Source organism: Sabethes cyaneus, chromosome 1, assembly GCF_943734655.1.
Source record: "Sabethes cyaneus chromosome 1, idSabCyanKW18_F2, whole genome shotgun sequence".
Classification (NCBI taxonomy): Eukaryota; Metazoa; Arthropoda; class Insecta; order Diptera; family Culicidae; genus Sabethes; species Sabethes cyaneus.
The window spans coordinates 141,986,632-142,005,448 of record NC_071353.1 but is presented as its reverse complement, the minus strand read 5'-3'; the positions used below and the strand labels follow the sequence as shown (position 1 = coordinate 142,005,448).

Genomic DNA, 18,817 nt, shown 5'->3' with positions numbered 1-18,817 from the left:
TTACACTTCAGTCGACCGGCTGTCCAATCGAGCCGGAAGTCCTACGTTTTGAACCAGCGGCTGGTTGCTGGGTTCTCCACCGTAGAAAGTACTATTGGGCTGTGTTGTTGTCGGGAATTCACCGGGTCGTCTTTGGTTGACCGGGGACGGTTCCTCTGTGGCGAAGCTACTGTTGCGATCTATTCCGCTGAAGGTCGGACTGTAGGCTCCGTAGGCTCGCGTTGGAGACTCGGCCGGCGGTGCTGGATAAGTGTTTTCTTCATCGTCGCTGAACATCGACGGCCCGGCGCCGGGTCCGTTCTCTGTTCCGGCAGTAAATCTTCGTCGACCTAGTTGTTTTTGATCAGCCATGTTCTTATATAGGAAATCATTCGTAACTTTATCTCTATATTCACCTCCTTCCGAGGACGTAATGTCTTCTTCATCCAGGTCCATCTTCTTCGGTTCGAACTGTATGTCGGGCTTGCCGGCCAACGGTTCGTGCGTCTTGTAGGTAGCATCGTACCTGCGAACCTTTTTGATCGTGTTGTCATCATATTCACTGCCGTCTCCGTTCAGGTTGCGCAGCGTCGCGCGCGAACCCGACCGCGACGGGAGTGGCATTCGCCAGTCCGGATCTTCTTTCAACTTGCGCTTACGGAAGCAATAGACTCCACAAACAATACACATAATCAACGGTAGCATTACAGCTAGGACAATGCCCGTTGTGATCCAGGCGGTACGACGGGCATAGAATACCTTGCCTAGATGGGCAAAGAAATCTCCGGTTAGATATGTTCCCTATCGCACGAAAGCCTGTATGCTCTGAGCGGTACTTACGTAGACATTCGGTGTAGCCATACTCGGGGACGTCCCATTGACCGTTCTCTCGACAGACACGTCGTGCGTCGCCTATCAGGAAGAATCCTTCGTTGCACTCGAATGACACCCGAGCACCCGGTGTGAACATAAAGTTGGACTTCCGACCAAAGCGGGGTGTCTCCAGGATGCCGCAAGATATGATCCGCCTGACGGAAATTGTGCACTAAGAAACTGAACGGTCAAGCGTATATTAGGCGGGGTTAACTTACTCATTGTTTAGCGTCTGTATGTTGATGGCACTGGCGTGATAGTTTTTGGTGAAGTGAGCCATTTCACGGTTCAGCGTCATGCCGAAGTCGTACCGACACTGGTAGCTTTCACCGCAAAGTTCCTCCGCTCGTTCTATATCATGCGTTCGATTAGGCGGCAGGAATTCTCTCGGTTCTCTTCGGAACTCCGGTAGGAAGGTAGCGTTTGCAAAGTAACTAGATGTCCGTCCAAACTCTCGAGTAAAGAGTGCCTGCCCGACACCTTCCTGTTCCCGATCGGACAACATCCCTGTAAAAGGCATGGAATCATCATGTTTGCTTGTTTTAAGGTTAGAATGTACCCACAGTGCATAGCAAAGTTATTGTGTATGTCTCCAAAGTGGTTCAAGTTGGGCGCTATGACGGTTCCGTCTGGTCGAACCAAATCATCGGCCATATTCCAGCTCCAATTACCGAAAAGTCCACGCGTTTTATTCTGAAAGTAAACAATGATTTACTAAACACATCCTATTGTTGGGCGGACAAAAAAGGCGAAGCCTACTATGAAACTCCAAGGCGTATAAACCCTAGCCGTCATGAAGCCATTGTTTTCGACCACTTCAACGCCTACTCCTGAGGAAAACATGATAACCACTTCGGACTGATTCAAAATATAAGTCGGAGTATAAACGGTCACTCCGTGGAAATGCTGGAACTTCAAGCTCTGCCTGTCGAAGTAGATTCTGCGCTGATCGGCGAAAACATCCAGCCGATATCTCCACTGGGCGTACTGCGGCCGTAGCCGTACCTCGATAATCGTAGAAGTGTTACCTCGAGCAGCGATCGACGTCAGGTGTGTTGCCATAACTGGTCCGTGAATATTACGTGGAACCTGCTCGAAGCGACCCTGAACGTCAATGCGCTCTTGACCATTGTTGCCACGCAGAAGCACGAACTCGCCCATTCCGTTGAACGTGTACTGCAACCCATCGAACGTCACAACGTGTGGATCACCGAATACGGCACCGACGGCCGGTGACTGGTAGGCAATGCAATCTTGCGAAGGACGCCTTTCGAAGCGGAACGTTTCACATCCGACGGCCTGTTCATCTTGCCACATACAGCACGAGTAGTACGGTCGGACGTCGTGGAACCAAGTGGACAGCGTAGGTACCTTGTTGGCTTCATTCCATGGCATCTGTCCAATGTTGTGATTACGACGCGGTCGTGATCCCCACATCTGATCGTAGGAAAGCATTAGATAACCGTTACGATCGTAGCAGCACTGCTGTTCCGAGCCCTGGGCCGATGGTTGACCGGATCTCATACAGTGGATCGCGCCGCGATGATGCAAACAGGTTGGATTTGTATCTCGATCGCAGTCCGGGTCCGGTAGGTAACGACCTTTGTCGTAGATTGCATGTTCCATCATGCACGGGCAGATCGGTAGTTCGTGGGCGAAGTTACGCAGGAAGCGATCGGTCATCAGCCAGTTGTCGCAAAGCGCCCGCGGCCAGTTTCTACCGTGGATTCGCTCCCACTGTGGTCCAAAGTACCACCCTAGAGGGATTGGCTTTGACCATAGAACTCTGCAATGGGTTGTGTGTCATTAAAATTTATTTTTGGTGAAGTTGTCAATCCACTTACGGTGAAATTGCCAATCCGTTGAATTGCTCGGGGTTAGTCAAGTTGATTTGAATGAATCCGAACTGCATGTCCACGGTACGTGGATTATCACGAAGCCTGAAGTTTGCAGGAGCAATCGTGTATGATCCCGTGTTTGTTAGCTGGGCTTCAATCATGTCGATGTATTCCAACTCCGGTCTGAAATAAAATTCAAGCTTTTAATTGTGCCGGGCTTATTAGATATTATGAATTTACCGAATCGTGGCCTCACGATATCCCCACAGTGAGATCTGCACGTTCGCGTTAAGGTTAGTCGTAAGATTATACCGATTCCAGGTGATTCTAATTTCCGACGGATTGCGTCGATGCACGTCATCGGATTCGAAAAAGATACGATCCGTTGCCGTGGCAGGGGTTTCCACGAAGTAGCGACCTCTCCACTTGAATCGCTCCGTACCGACGGAAATTTCCAACCGAATGTACCCCTGTGCCTTCAGGAAAGGTTGTACGCAAATGGCGCGGTTTGTATCCACTACCGTTCCGATGACTTCTTCGGTATCGAACCGACAGGCTACGCGATCGTTGGGCATGAAGCACGGTCCGGTAATGTTAACCACTGTTCCACCCAGCATATTGCCTGATTCCGGAGCAAACACCAGCGGCAGGTGAGCGGCGTCTATATCCTTGTTGCAAGTACCAAGCATAATACGTTCATCAAGACGGAAGATGTGTCTTCCAGGGAATCCGTTAGCCCAACCGCGTCCAGTCAAATCACGCAGTACCGAAGCTTGACTGTAGGGCTTGTACTCGTACGCCTGTGTACCGTTACCTGCGTTGAATCCGATCTACGAAAACATTAAAGTTAATTTCCACGTACAATCCAGTAGAGTTATAACTTACGAAAGCCGGAACACCACCTTCTCCTCCAGTCGTATCACCACCGGCTTCAGTGTGCGAGGACCAATTGATGATCGCGTAGTTGAAGATCGCATAAGTGTACACTTCATCTGTAGCCAGAATCATTTGAAAACTGTTTGTCTGAAATGATACCGCACCGATTAAACCTTTCATAAAAATCCATCCCGTCAAGAGAACTTACCCTAAACAACGAATTATCGATTCCACCGGCGAAGCTCATATTTTTCCAGGTCGTAATGATGACGTGTTTCGGAATGAAGGTATCCGATCCGACGACTCCCTCCCGGATGTCCCACATGGTTCGCTCGCGCATTTCAACTCCCGGCCGATCGGTTCGCGTCTGCAAGTCACGCTCCATTCGGAAGTACACCCCGGGAGCACGCTGATCAACGTCCGTATCGTAGATTCGACCGATTCGGCACTTGGAAAAGAAGATCCCGATAAAGGATGGATCGTTGCGGCGGGGCCAGTCCTTGATCGGGAACGTCAGCGGGTAGGTGTAGTGCTCCGGTGGATCGGAAAATTCGAGAAACCCGTTCATCGACACGCGGGTATAGTTGAACCGGAACCCGTAGAACGGAAGCTGGAAGTTGAAGTTCTTGTGCACCTGTGGCATCGAGGCGTGGATATCCCGCTGCAGATCGCCAATGTTTTCCGGTCCACCACGGTCGTAGAAGGGGTAGAAAAACTGGCGCCGAATCTCCGCCAGACGGGCGGAAGTTATGCTGTACGCAGTGCCATCATTTTGGAAGTTGGGCGGATCCTTCGGCTGGACGCGGTTCATTGGATCTAGTGGAGTGGAGAAATTAGTCGGTTGGAATTAGCTCTACTGTCGGTGAGCCATCGTAGGGTTCTCAGAATGTAATCATATTGCGAGATAACTGCTTTGATGTGAGGTTGTGAGTCATCCACAAGCGTCAAGTGTGCTGCTTGCAATCTGATAAGTAGGCTTAATGATACATGGATGCGGAATGGTAGCATTGTTTGGTTACTGTTTAGTCAGAAATACATTCAATGCGCGTTTTAATATCTATGTATCTATGTTTGCTGTTTAACTTGATTGGAAAGTAAATTAGTATTCTAAGAATCATAAAGACTTTCAACCTTCGACCAGAAGAACTATTGTAACAATACTTTCTCATTCTCATCTGGCTGTTGCACGTTTTCCTATCTTGACGAGAGTGGCGCATTGCGGAGCTGTTTCGCGAAAAGGCAACTTTCGTTGATCCGAAAGTGAAAATCAACATTGTCAAGATTTGGTTGACTTAAACTTGATTTATGCATGTAGAATGGTGTCTCTATTTTGGTTTTGACATTTGGCCGGAAAAGAAAATGAAACCAAATTAAGCTCAGAATCGCTCTAAGCCCCTTAGAAAGGTCGGAAAAGGCCAAAAAAGAAAAAGACCCCAAATTAAGCTCAGAATCGAAAACTTCAAGTAGTTTCCTGTGAAGGTGTTTCTTATGGCAATCCGAACCGGAAATGTGACGGACACTTTCAAGCATATGAAATTGTCGACGATCACTAAAGAATATCAGATTTGGCAAGCTATCTGTACCCAGAGATGCCAAGCATTTTTTCAGTATTCAGAAGGCATGCAGAAGGATTGTATTTTAAACTTCATTTCGAAACAAATTCTAGTGTTTTTGCTCTATTTAGATCAACTTTGTTTTTAATCGGTAATATATTCATAGTAGCGATTGTGATTCTTTCTCTAATTTTCAAATTTTAGTTTAAATTAAAAGAAAGCAGTCTTTTCACAAATGCTGAAGGGTCTCAGAAGAACAGTCCTTGTCATTTATACCTCCTTCTTCGGAGTTTCACTTTGGTCGCTTTCAACAAGTTAAACAAGCTGCACGTTGCACGTTCCAGCATTGGACGTATCTGTCAAGAATAAAATATACATACACTCAAATCTCGTTTTACGTCCACTACTGGGGGGACGTAAATCAAATCGGTCGTAAAAAAAGTGGACGTTAATTCAAATTTCGGACGCAAAACGAGAGGACGTTAATTCAAATTTTGGACGTAAAACGAGAGGACGTTAATTCAAGTTTTGGACGTAAAAAAAGTGGACGAATTGACATAATTGGTTCCAACATGGAATAACTCGTGATCCTGACCGTATAGAACGTTGGTGTCTTCGACAAAGTTGTTTAGCAGATCAAGGGCTTTTCGTCGGATTGTATGGATTATAGAATTGTCTCACTACGTGGCGCTAGTGTATATGTAGTACTCTTATGCAGGCCATATCTTGCGCTGCTGACTATCTAGAAAGTTGCGGTCTTCGGGAAGTTTACTCAAATGACTGACACCTTCAAGATGGTATGGAAAATAATGCAGAATTCGCTCATTACGTGGCGCTAGCGTATATGTAGCATTCTTATACAAGCTGTATCTTGCCCTGCTGACTATTTAGAAAGTTGCGGTCTTCGGAAAGGTTACTCAAATGACTGCCACCTTCAAGATGGCTTGGAAAATAGCGCAGAATTGACTCACTACGTGGCGCTAGCGTATATGTAGCATTCTTATACAAGCTGTACCTTGCTCTGCTGACTATCTAGAAAGTTACGGTCTTCGGGAAGGTTACTTAAATAATTGCCGCCTTCAAAATGGTATGGAAAATAGCGCAGAATTGACTCACTACGTGGCGCTAGCGTATATATAGCATTCTTATACAAGCTTTATCTTGCGCTGCTGACTATTTAGAAAGTTGCAGTCTTCGGGAAGGTTACTCAAATGACTGCCGCCTTCAAGATGGTATGGAAAATAGCGCAGAATTGACTCACTACGTGGCGCTAGCGTATATGCAGCATTCTTATACAAGCTGTATCTTGCGCTGCTGACTATTTAGAAAGTTGCGATCTTCGGGAAGGTTACTCAAATGACTGCCACATTCAAGATGGTATGGAAAATAGCGCAGAATTGACTCACTACGTGGCGCTAGCGTATATATATAGCATTCTTATACAAGCTTTATCTTGCGCTGCTGACTATTTAGAAAGTTGCGATCTTCAGGAAGGTTACTCAAATGACTGCCACCTTCAAGATGGCATGGAAAATAGCGCAGAATTGACTCACTACGTGGCGCTAGCGTATATGTAGCATTCTTATACAAGCTGCATCTTGCGCTGCTTACTATCTAGAAAGTTACGGTCTTCGGGAAATTTCGGAAAAATTTCTGTTTTATTTGTATGAGAGTCCTTATCCTCGTACCACAGGGGTGAGGGGTCTCAAAGCATCGTAAAATAAATTCAAGTCTCCAAAAACACCCACAAGCCAAATTTGGTTCCATTTGCTTGATAAGTTCTCGAGTTTTGAGGAAATTTGTGTAGCAGCCCTCCCTCTTACGCCCTCCTTAAAATTGCTCTTTCACCCATCCATAAAATTGCTGGTCATTTTACGACAATATAAACGACATATAAATCGTTCAGTTTCGTTCAGTAGTTTAGTAGTTTTATTCGCATTTGAAATCTTTCATTCAAACGTTACACTTCTATTTTCGTTTTCACAAAGTGCTACCCAGTCCCAGTATAGTAAGCAAAGACGTAGTCCTACGTCAAACTATTTTAAATGTTTGAGCAGTCAATGAAAACCTTGAGCTTTAACTCCATATTTGGTACCAAAATAATAAAAATCAATTCAGTGGTTCAAAAGTGATAAATTATTAAAGAAGGAAAGCTTGGCAAAAGTTGGGATATTTTGGGACCACTCTTTCTCAAAACGGGGTTCCCTAAGTGCCAAATGGAAAAATACGGGTGTAAATTTTGTAGAATTTTTATGGACGGTTGACCAAGCGGGAAAGTGAGGGATAAAAAATAAACAATCATCCTAAGAAACTCCCCCGGCCCCAAAAATCCTTGCACGTTAATTCAAATTTTGGACGTAATCGATAGGACGTTAATTCAAATTTCGGACATAAAATGAAATCACGTAAAATGAATGGACGGTTCGGTAACTTAAACTACCTTTCCGAAGAAAGGATCTTCTTGTACAACCAAGATCATGAGTTATGGCAAATACAAAAAAACATACACTAGTGCAGCCGGTTCCATACCACCTTGAATTTTCCATACCATCTTGAAGGCGGCAGTTATTTAAGTAACCTTCCCGAAGACTGTAACTTTCTGGATAGCCAGCAGCGCAAGATAAAGCTTGTATAAGAATGTACATATACGCTAGCGCCACGTAGTGAGTCAATTCTGCGCTATTTTCCATACCATCTTGAAGGTGGCAGTTATTTAAGTAACTTCCCGAAGACGTTAATTCAAATTTCGGACGTAAAACGAGAGGACGTTAATTCAAGTTTTGGACGTAAAAAAAGTGGACGTTAATTCAAATTTTGGACGTAAAACGAGAGGACGTTAATTCAAAATTTGGACGTAAAAAAAGTGACGTAAAACGAAATCACGTAAAATGAACGGACGTAAAACGAGATTCTAGTGTAGTAGAATTAAATTGGATAAGTTTTCTTTTTATTTAATTTCCAGGTTTCGTATTGTACTAAGCCGCTCCAAAAACTTCAGTCAGAACTGGTCAGTAAACATTCTTATCAGGGAAGTACGATGTTGGTTGAATTCAGAAGCTTCTTCTAAAGACATCTTTTAGTGCATTGCATCATTAATGTATTTCGTTCAAAATATTTATAATTAGAATGTTTAAATTAAAATAGATCAATCTCGTGTTTTTGTCTTGATCTTTTGCCTTTAATCTTTAGGTATTTAATTAATTTTTATTACACTTGTACACTTGAAATCTTATGAGTGGTGAATGACCCGTCGGTTAAACCACACTATAATAAACTCAACAACAACAACAACAATTAATTTTTATAACGTTAGTTTTTACAATCGACGAAGTAGAAGAAAGTAATGAAACAAAGGTGTTTATAGTACCCAAATACAGTGAGTCGTGAAGGGGAAAGAGCGGAAAATTAGGTAAGGGAGGGTTATTGAAGCAACGCTCATTAAATAGGTGTACCGTTTCTCTTTTTTTAGTGGATCCCTTTGCTTGGGTAGAGGATTATAAATCGAGGATTACATTGTTGGATTGTTGTGGTTTTTGTTGTAGCGGTACACTTCGGAAATGGTGATCGTAGTTATATTGATTTTACAAGATCGCCAAAATTTCGTAAAAATGTAATGAAAATAGAGAATTTGTACTTATTTATTTCATATCTCCATTCATTTCATATCTTCATATAGAATTTCAATACGCATTTCTTGGATTTTCAGCGGTGGCCCAACCAGTACAACATGGCCCGACTTTGACAACATTTTTTGTCTTCACGAAAATGCCTTATTTTTCAAGCAATCAGTTCGAGTTTTCCAGAACTGTACCTTCTTCTTGGACCTTTGCAGCGACGTAATTAGATTTCCGAAATTCCTCTTGAAACGGAAGTTATGGGCGAATGCCCCACCACGACGGCATTCCCTGAAACTATTTGAAAAAATATTTGGGTATAGCGTTGGACATGAAAAACGAAACCAAAGTTTTGGACTAAATTTATCAACAATTTGTCGAGATAGCTTCCAAGCAAGAAGGGCTACGACAAAAAATTATGGGCGCGGTCGTGGAAAATCCAGACCTGAGGATCGCGAAACTGTTGGAAATCGACCGCACACCATGTGATAAATTCATTCAAGGAGCGACGAGCTGGCTCCGGAAGAAAAGCGAAGACGACCGACCTCGTAAAGGCAAGGAAGGTGAGGGATTACTTCAAGCACATTCCGAACCTTTCGATTCAGGACGTAGCCAAGATGGTGAATTTTTACGTCTGGTTCGTCCAGCAGACTATGAAGCGGGCCGGACTTCATGTCTTCAAGGTGAGGAAGATGGTACCAAACCGAACCGATAAACATAATACGGTGGTCAAATCCCGCGCCAGAAAGCTGTACGGTGAGTGGTTGGTGCAGTCGAAATGCATTGTAATGGACGACGAGACACACATTAAATCGGACGCCAATCAGATCCTCGACCTGGAGTTTTTCGTCGGCAAATCCCGCGTGGATGTTCCGGAGTAGTAGTAGTACCGGAAGAAGAAGGGTGACAAATTTACTAAGAAGTACTTGGTGTGGCAGACGATCTGCGGGTGCGGCAAATTCAGCAAGTCGTACATAACGACCAGCACCATCTACGGCCAAATATATAAATAAGAATATTTTCAGAAGCGCCTGCTGGCCTTTCTCCGGTCCCACGAAGGTGACACTCTGTTTTGGTCGGATCTGACATCGTGCCATTACGCGAAACCGGTGATGGTGTGGTACGAAACCAACAACGATTTTGTTTTTGTGCCTTAATAGAACAATTCTGGGCGATTATGCAGGTCAAGCTCCGGAAAACATGGAAAGTCTTCAAAATCGTCCAAGATTTGAAAAAAAGAGTGGATGAATGTGTGTAAGAAAGATGTCGAATGTGTTGCTCAGTATTTGATGGGTAGTGTTAAGTCGACGGTGCGGGCATTTAACCTAGGACAGTAGGTTAGATAAACTAACTTTGCAAAAACATAGCTAATATTCCCCGAGAGTTTCAAAAATATCCAACTTAAAATTAATTTTGTTGCATTTTTTTGCGAGCATAGTCTTTAGCTCGCATTCATACGAATTCGTATACGTGCGATCCTAAAGGGTGTCCCACATCAAATTGCACCACGGAAGAAACACTGTAGAAAATTACCCATTGGGTATTTTGTCTTGAAAATTTGGGTAGAACTAGTTTAGAATGTATTGTTAGCACTGTATTTTTATCGCAGTCAGTTTTTCGAAAATTGAAAAAAATGGCGTCATCCAAAAAGCAACATCGCGAATTTATTTTGCGCAAATGCCTGGAAAATCCTAAACTCTTTCATCATAGATGATGAGACATACGTCAAGGCGGACTTCCGGGGCTACTGTACTTCATCGCCCAGCACAAGTTTAATATTCCGGTGGAAGTAAGGATACAGAAGGTTTTAAAATTTGCCAAGAAATACATGATTTGGCAAGCGATCTGCTCATGTGGCAAACGGAGTGCTTCGTTCGTGACTACGGGGACTGTAAATGGACAGATCTACCTCAAGGAGTGTCTGCAGTAGCGTCTGCATCCTCTGTCGAAGCAATACGATGACCCTACGATCTTCTGGCCGGATCTAGCTTCGTGCCACCAGTCAAAGTAGTACGAAGCCAACGGGGTTACTCCGGAACTAAGTCCCATCGAAAAATACTAGGCTATTATGAAGCAGGCATTACAAAAGCATCCCAAGGATGTCAAATCTGAGAAAGAGATGAAGAAAAAGTGAGTTTTCGTACAGACAGCAGTGTACAGCTCCAGTCAGATGTTGTACAAAACTTTTAGAATGGAGTTAAGCGTAAGGTGCGAGTATACGCTTATAGTATTGAAGTTGAATAAAATAGATATGCCAAAAGCTTACTAATAGGTTATATTTTATTGTCTGAAAGTTTGAATACGATCGGTCAATTAGGTAATTTTCTACAGCGTTTCTTCGGTGGTGCAATTTGATGTGGAAAACCCTTTAGTAAATTTCACCGGATTAAACATTCACGAAGTCCATATCAGTTTACATGATTTTTCACGTAGAAGGGCGTCTCGGTGTTTTGAGAGTGTAGTTCTGACATATGTTTTTTAAGGGCTACGTTTGTTCGTTACATCTGTCAAAAACACGTGCTTTCAATAAATCGGAGCTGTCCATGTGCTATAACCGCACGGAGCATTTTGCCACGTTATTTTTCGTATAAGTTGGGTTTTGAATTTTTTTTTCATATGCAACTCAAAAATACCGGAAAGCAGTGTTTTAAGTGAGAAAGAAAAAGCAATGGAAAATTCGGACGATGGTTCAGTAGATCGGGTTAATTGGTAAGAAACTATTTGGAGGATCCAGAAGTATGTGCTACGATCACACTAGAGTGAAAATCAAAGTTTTCATCCAGGGTTAAACGATCGGTTGTTAAAGTCGCTTCATATTCCATCATCTCACTATCAAAGATTAAGACTACACAGTTTGTAACGAGACAGCTCGTAAGATTTTACGGACCAGCCCCAATATTATTCAATCTAAAATGGACAAAGCTTCTAACCGCCATGCAAAACACGATAAATTTTTTGTGACTTTCACTGTAGATTATCATTTCTGATGAAAAACTTAGTTGAATTTAGTTGGTTCCGATAGATCTCGGCCTATCGGCCTTCGACTTCTGCAGAAGGAAGGATCCAGAATACTTTTCTACTCGCAATTTGGAAGGAGGATCTTTCATGTTGTGGATTGGATTTTGTGTTGTGTCTGGGAAACTTAATCTGGCATTCACAAATTGCAAGATGAACGCTTTAGCTATTTGATTCCGGTCAATGGAAAATACCGAAAAAAAATCGTGTTCCAGAGAGACAAAATGGAACTGAAATGATATTCAAACACAAAATGACATAGAATTTATATTGGATCAATGTCAAATTCGACATTGCAAGGGTCAAATAATTACGCAACAATGTAAATGATGACTCGTTTACTGCAGCCATTTCTATTGGGCTGTCATTGAATGCTTATTTTCCTCGTTTTCACCATCATCGGACGTTATCACTCCTCAAACATTGCCAAACACTTGAGTACTCAAGGGAAACATATCAACGCTTATTCGGTATGATATCACCATACAAATAAAGCATAGCTAGCCCGCCAACACCTAATCTAATCAATATATGTGAAATAAACCAACCAACCGACCAACCAACCACCGTCTCGATTGCGACAGGTGAATATTCAGGGCATAGTGGAACCGTATCTCGGTAGGTACCTGCTCGTACATACATTCGATAAGATAACACGTGGATCACATTCTGAGAACCGCTGGTACCTAACTTGCGAATCATAACTGGTTACCTCGAAATAAAGTTCTACTGTGTAATCGAAAAACAAGAAAACTTACCAGTCCAATCGTAGCTTGAATCATACGTATCCAGGTTGGACAGGAAATCGTCGTAGTTGTAATACTTTCCCTGCCTAGCTTTGCCGGAACTTTGCGGATCCACCTCGACGGCATCTTCATTCACTTTTGTATCTTCATCTTCGTCCTCACTTTCTGTAACTTCCTCGTCAACTGCTTGCGGTTCCGCCACAGATTCCGTGTCATGCTCTACATTTTCCGCAGACAGTTCAACCTTCTCACTATCGTCTTCGATGGTTTCATCTTCCGCTTTCACTGGAACCGTCCTGTCCAGCACAGCTACTGCTGCCAGCAGTAGCAGCCAGAACTTCCAACGCATTTTTTCTCACAATTGCCAGAAAAATTCACTTTATATCACCGTTTGTCACTAATTAATAAAAAAAATTTAGTCACACCTGCTTATCTTATCACTATCATTCCGGGGTTCGAGCGGGATTCCGTTCCGTTTTTTTCGGTCCGGTCGGGGCGTTGTCTGAACGTAGACTGAACCGTTCCGTTCGGATATCGGCCGGTTGAGTTCCTCGCGGTTCGCCGATTCGATTCGAACCCCGATTTGCGTCGTCGTACTGATAAGATAAGCGTCGTTGATAGTGGTTCGTTGTTTTTTTCCGAACAGGTGAATCTCTTGGATGGTAAGGTGTGCGCGAGTCGAGTATCCTGCGGATACGTAGGTAACGACAGCGCGAAAGTGTTAGTTTTGCGTTTGCTGCGTTCCTGTTCGATTACGGGTTCGGTTTCTGAACCATACACGAACCTTGTCTGGGATTTGGATGATGATAGTGGTCTACTAATTACGATTTGATAGTGAGTCATATTTAGAGCTTTGTTCCGAGAATATAGGATGAATGTATCATTGCATTTCAATCAATGTGAAATTCAGTTGTTCCGTTTATTACAGTGCTCCAGTGATTTCCGATATTTATTCAATACATTTATAAGCAATCAAGATAATAAATAATAAAAATGAAATCATAAAAAAATATTTTTTTAATTAAAGAAAACTTTCACGATTGAGTTTTACTATTAATTTTATTCACAACAGATACGTAATTCGCCTACGACTTTCAGGCTTCATCAGTGTCTATTTTCGAACTCAATCTTCGTATTCCACTAAGTCAAACATTCTTTTGTATTAAAAGTTGAGAAAAAAAAAAGTTTTATTTTAATGTAAAATTTATATTCAGGCTTAAAACTTTTTTTTATTGATTTTAATGTAATTGATTTTAATGTAATCTATAGAGAGCTTACAAATCAATATGCAAACTAAAAAATAATTGATGATTGAAGAATTAGATAACGCGATTTGTCGAAGAAATTGTGTTTGTGTTAATGTGGACGCTGTTATCGCTGATTTTTTCACCGTCATAAGAATTTTGCTGGATACCAGTTGAACTAACAAAAGTGTAGTGGAGGATGTAGATGTAGATGGATTTGTTTTTTGTTCAAATTTTAGACAATACCGCGCTCCATTGCACATTGCTATTGCAACGAATTTCATAAAACGGCAACTAGAAAATCGTCCAGAGGTTTAAGATTTTAATTTTCCGTTAGCAGTTTTTCACATACACACACTTCTGGGAAGCTGTCATTTTTGTTAAAATTTATTTTCTATCATGAGAATAGAAAATCATTGGTCTAAGACCTTAGTAATTCTTTTGAATTACTTCAACCTTAAATCCACAAGTTCAAAAGGAGGAAGCAAAATGGAGGCAAAAATAAAATAATACAAATGAGAAAGAAAGGAAGCAAAGAAGTAACAACAGGGGTCAATCTTGATCAATAGAGATTAGCATTCTCGTCACTCATGCCGAGGAACAGGGTTCAAACCCCAACTCCGTAGAAGTCACGAATGACCTAAGCTGTTAATGTGATTGTATTCAAAATAAAAAAGAAGCAACAATAAGATAGAATTAGAGGTAAAATGAGGCAGAAAAACTCGAAAGGAGGCTAAATGGTGCTAAAACGGAGGTAAAAATGACAAGGTGCAACAGAACTTGGAGGCAATAATGAGTTAAAAATTATACGTAAAGGAAGCTGAAAGGAGTTGAAGATTAGGTGAAAATTAGGCGCAAAAGAAGCAAAAAGGAGGCAGAATGGAGGAGATAAAAGAGGGGTTTACCCCTCACAAAAAGAAGTAAAAAGGAGGCAATAAAGGAAGTGAAAAACTATGGAGGGCGGAAAAAAAGCAAGATAAGGAGGGAAAAAGTAAAATTGCCCGAAGATAAAAATGTGGCAGTAGGAAGGCAAATGGAATCAAAAGGGTGGCTTATAAAGGTTGAATGGAGGCAAGAATGAGCTATGAAAAGCACAAAGAGGTAGAAAAAGGCAAAAATCATGTCAACATGAGGCAAAAAGCAAGCGTAAACGAGGCAAAAATGAGGTGAAACGAAGGCCAACAGATAAAATGAAGGTAAACATGAAACGAGAAGGAACGTTCCAGGCAAAAACTAAGTAAATAAAAATGAAGTTGGAAAGATGCAAAACGAAAACAGGGTGCAACATGAAGGTTAAATGTAAAAAGGAGGCAAAACTTAAGAAAAAAGGAAAAAATGAGGTCAAAATTTATGCATAAATAGAGCGGGAAGGAGGCAAACATTAGGTGAAAATGTGGAGAAAAGCTAGTAAACAGGAGGCAAATAGAGGTAAAGTGGAATCAACAATGAGGTAGAATTGAGAGGAAAAAAAGGCAAAATGAGGCAAATAATAGGCAGAAAAAGACAAAAAATTGGAAAAATGGGGCAAAAAGCGAGAAAAAACGAAGCGAAAATGTGGCAAAAATGAAGGCATTTAAGGGGAACCCGCTGTCCAGGAATCAAAAACTGACCTTCAATGCAAACGAATTAATTAACCATCCTATTGAACCTATGCATTATTCAGTTGCTGCTGGCAACCCCAAATGCATCGGAATGTCTTCATAAAGAAAACAAACTATATTTCGGGATATTCGTAGTCAGTGTGGTTGGCTGCGGATCAGCTGTGTTTATGTTTGCAAGCTCCCCTATTTGACATGTATTACCAATACTTATGCAACATTCAAATAAACTGTTAGGTTTTTAACGAAAACATGAGATGTATAGTACAGTATTTGTCGCACTAACACAATAACGCTAGCCATTTTCGGTTTCTCCTTGATAAAAATTATGTAAAAATGAGGTGAGAATAAAGTAAACAAGGGACACAAATAAGGTAAAAAGGGGGCTAAAAGGAAGCAAATGGGTAAGGAAACACTAGGTAAAAATGAAGTGGGAAAATGCAAACCGAAAATAGGGTGCAAAACGAAGGTCAAAAGGTAAGAAGGAGGCAAAAAGTAAGAAAAAATGAGAAAAAGGGATGCCTTTATGCTTGAAAGATGCGAAAATTAGGCGGAAATGAAACAAAAAAGAAGGCGATAAGTTAGGCAAATAGGAGGAAAATAGAAGTAAAAGAGGTGGAAGGCGGCAGGATATGGCAAAAAAGAAGTAAGAAAAGGCAAAAAGAAGGGAAAATAAAGATGAAAAAGAAGCCTGAAAGGAGATAGTAATTAGCTAAAAATGAGGCAGAATGAAAGCAGAATGGTTGCATATGGAGGCAAGAACGACGTAGACTTGAGATGAAAAGCACAAAAAGAGGCATAAAATGAAAATAAAATGGATAAAAGTAAAAAATGAGGCAAAAAAGGTAAAAAGGAGGCAAGAAAAATACAAAACATTAAGCTAAAATGTATGCAAAAGGTACGAAGGAGGTAAAACAAAACCAAAAGGAAGCAAAAAAGAGAGGTTTGAAGAGAAAATAAAACAGGGGGAAAAGGTGACTAGAAAGTGCTAAAAAGGAGGCAATAAAGAAAATGAAAAAGTAGGGAGAATGGTAAAAAGAAACAAGAAAAGGAGGGGAAAAGTAAAATTGCGAAAAAGGTAAAATAGTGAAGACAAAAATGTGACAATACGAAAGCAAATGGAGTCAAAAAGGTTACTAATAAAGGCAAAATGGAGGCAAGAACCAGGTAGAATTGAGATGAAAATAAAAAGAGGCAGAAAAAGGCAAAAAATAGGTCAACAAGAAAGCGTAACCATGGCAATGAAAATGACATGAAAATATTTAAAAATCAGGCACTAATGAGGTGTGAAGGAGACGAGGAAGGGGCACAATTGAGGCAAAAAGAAAGAAAAAAGGTGAAATGAATGTGGTCAAAAATGATGCGTAAATGGAGCTGGAAGGAAGCAAACATTAGGTGAAAATGAGGCGGAAAGGAAATAACAAGGAGGCTAGCAAATCGGAATCGATAATGAGATAGAATTGAAATGTATAGAAAGCAACAAGAAAGCAAAAAGCGGCAAAAAAAGGCAAAATGGGAATTGAAAAGAGGCAAAAAGAAAGCCAAAATAGAGGCAAAAATAAGGTAAAAGAGAGTTGGAAAGAAAGCAGAAAGAAGGCAAAAATTAGGTAAAACTGAGGCACGAAGAAAACAAAAAAAAAAAAGAGCTATAAATGAGGCAACAAAAAGAGGCAGAAAAAGGCAAAAAGGAAAATAAAAACTAGGCAACAAACGGTAAGGAAAGGTAAAAAGGGGGTAAAACGGAAGCAATGAAGGATGAGCGAAACAAGGAGACAAAAAGAGCGAAAAAGTAAGCAAAAAAGAATAGAAAAATTGGCAAGGAAAGCACCCCACCCCTTTCTTTCCACTCTTCCCCTCCATTCCCAAAAAAATCCTTTATTAGTTTCCCTTACCGTCCCTTCATCAATTGTAGAACCATCGTTTCAAAAAAAAAACAGGCAAAAAAGTAAAACCGGGGAAAAGGTAAAGGGGCAAAAGACGGCAAAAATGCGCATCTGCGAAAAAAAATGACAACAAAGCAACCAGAATGGAAAAAGAATATAGACTAGAGGTAAAAATGTGATAATGAGGAAACAACAGGAGACAAAAGGTCGCAAAAGAAGGTAAAAATGAGGTATGTAGGCTTGAGATGAAAAGCACAAAAGGAAGCTAAAAGAGGGAGAAAAAGGCAAAAAAGAAGGTCAAAATGAGGCGAAAAGTAGATAAAGGTTATAATGAAGCATACAGGAAGCCGAAAAGGGAGCAAAAATGAGGTAATAAGGAGATAGAAAAGAAGCAATATAGGCAGAATAGAGGTAAAAATGGAACGTAGAGGAAGCTGGTAGGTGAAAAAATAGGGGATGGAAAATAAGGTACGTAAAGAAGACTAAAAAGAGGTAAAAAGGTTAAAACAATGAAAGTACTAAAATGAAGGTACTAAAGAGGCAAAGAGGGGGCAAAAAAGGAGCAAGAAACGTAGTAAAAAAAAGAAATACTGAATAGAAAGTTAAAAAGTTGACAAAAGGAGATAAATATGAGTCAAAAAGGTTGCAATAAAGTGGAAAAATGGTAAAATTGCGGAAATAGGCAAAAGTGGAAAAATGTCATAAAACAAAATGACAGAAGAAGACAAAATGGTGGCAAAAAGCAAAAAAGCAAGCAATCGGAGGGCCGCAAAGTCAATAAAATTGAAAAGTCGTAAAGGTGAAAATCGAAATTTTTAAAATGAAGCGTCAAAACTCGTGAAGTTTAAGGTCAAAATACAAAAGTCATGGCAGGAAAAAATTAAAAGTCAAAAGACAATATTCAAATGTAAAGAATCTACAGTCAATAGTCGAAAAGCTGAAAGTCAATAAACCGAAACGTCAAACAGTTGAAATAAAAGAGTCGAAAAGACAAAAAATCGAATACTTTTTGCGTAAAATTAAGAAAATCAAACGGACAAGTTAAAAAGTTAGAAAATTAGAATGTCGGAAAATCTGAAACTGTAAACTCCAAAATGATGATAAGACGAAAATTCGGAAAGTCGACAAATCAAAAGGTCGAAGAATGAAATGTAAAAAAGTTGCAAAATCAGTTAGTCGAACAATCAAAAAGTCACAAATTTGAAGTGTCCGAAACTAAAAAAGTTGAAGTATCGGAAGAGTCGAAAAGTCAAAAAGCCGTAAAGTGGAAATAGCGACTGTCGAAAATCCGAAATTCAAAACCAAAAGACCAATAAATTATTAATTGACTTGAAATTCATGTAAAGTCAAAAGAATCAAAAAGTGATACATCGATAAATTAAATAGTCAGAAAATCAAGAAGTCAAAAAGTCGTATTAAAATGTACAAATGTTGAATAGTCAATAGTAGAAGTGAAAAAGAAAAAACGGAACCGAAGTCAAAAGTCAAAAAATCATAGTTTTGATTGGTTGAAGAGTTGAAGTATCGAAAAGTCACAGAATGGAAAAAGGCGTGTGTCGGAAAATCGAAAATTCAAAACCAGAATATCAATATGTTAA

The 18,817-nt window shown here is 40.8% G+C and overlaps 1 protein-coding gene across 1 annotated transcript; it reads right to left on the bottom strand.

Annotated features, from left to right (window-relative positions):
* On the bottom strand, positions 1-12,843 carry LOC128743692 (protein mesh). Its single transcript, XM_053840323.1, has 10 exons — positions 12,507-12,843; positions 3,775-4,382; positions 3,576-3,713; positions 2,931-3,520; positions 2,697-2,873; positions 1,612-2,638; positions 1,416-1,545; positions 1,071-1,359; positions 820-1,007; positions 1-743 (listed from the first exon to the last, which is right to left on the bottom strand). The coding sequence occupies exons 1-10, from the start codon at positions 12,841-12,843 to the stop codon at positions 1-3; spliced, it is 4,227 nt and encodes a 1,408-aa protein (XP_053696298.1).
* Between the last annotated feature and the right edge of the window lie 5,974 nt (positions 12,844-18,817).

Bases quoted from the DNA above. Each gene is read 5' to 3' on its own strand.
- LOC128743692 (XM_053840323.1), bottom strand. From the start codon at position 12,843: ATGCGTTGGAAGTTCTGGCTGCTACTGCTGGCAGCAGTAGCTGTGCTG. The intron at 4,383-12,506 runs GTAAGTTTTCTT...CCACTCCACTAG, and splicing joins TTCAAGCTACGATTGGACTG to ATCCAATGAACCGCGTCCAG. The intron at 3,714-3,774 runs GTAAGTTCTCTT...GTATCATTTCAG, and splicing joins TCGATAATTCGTTGTTTAGG to ACAAACAGTTTTCAAATGAT.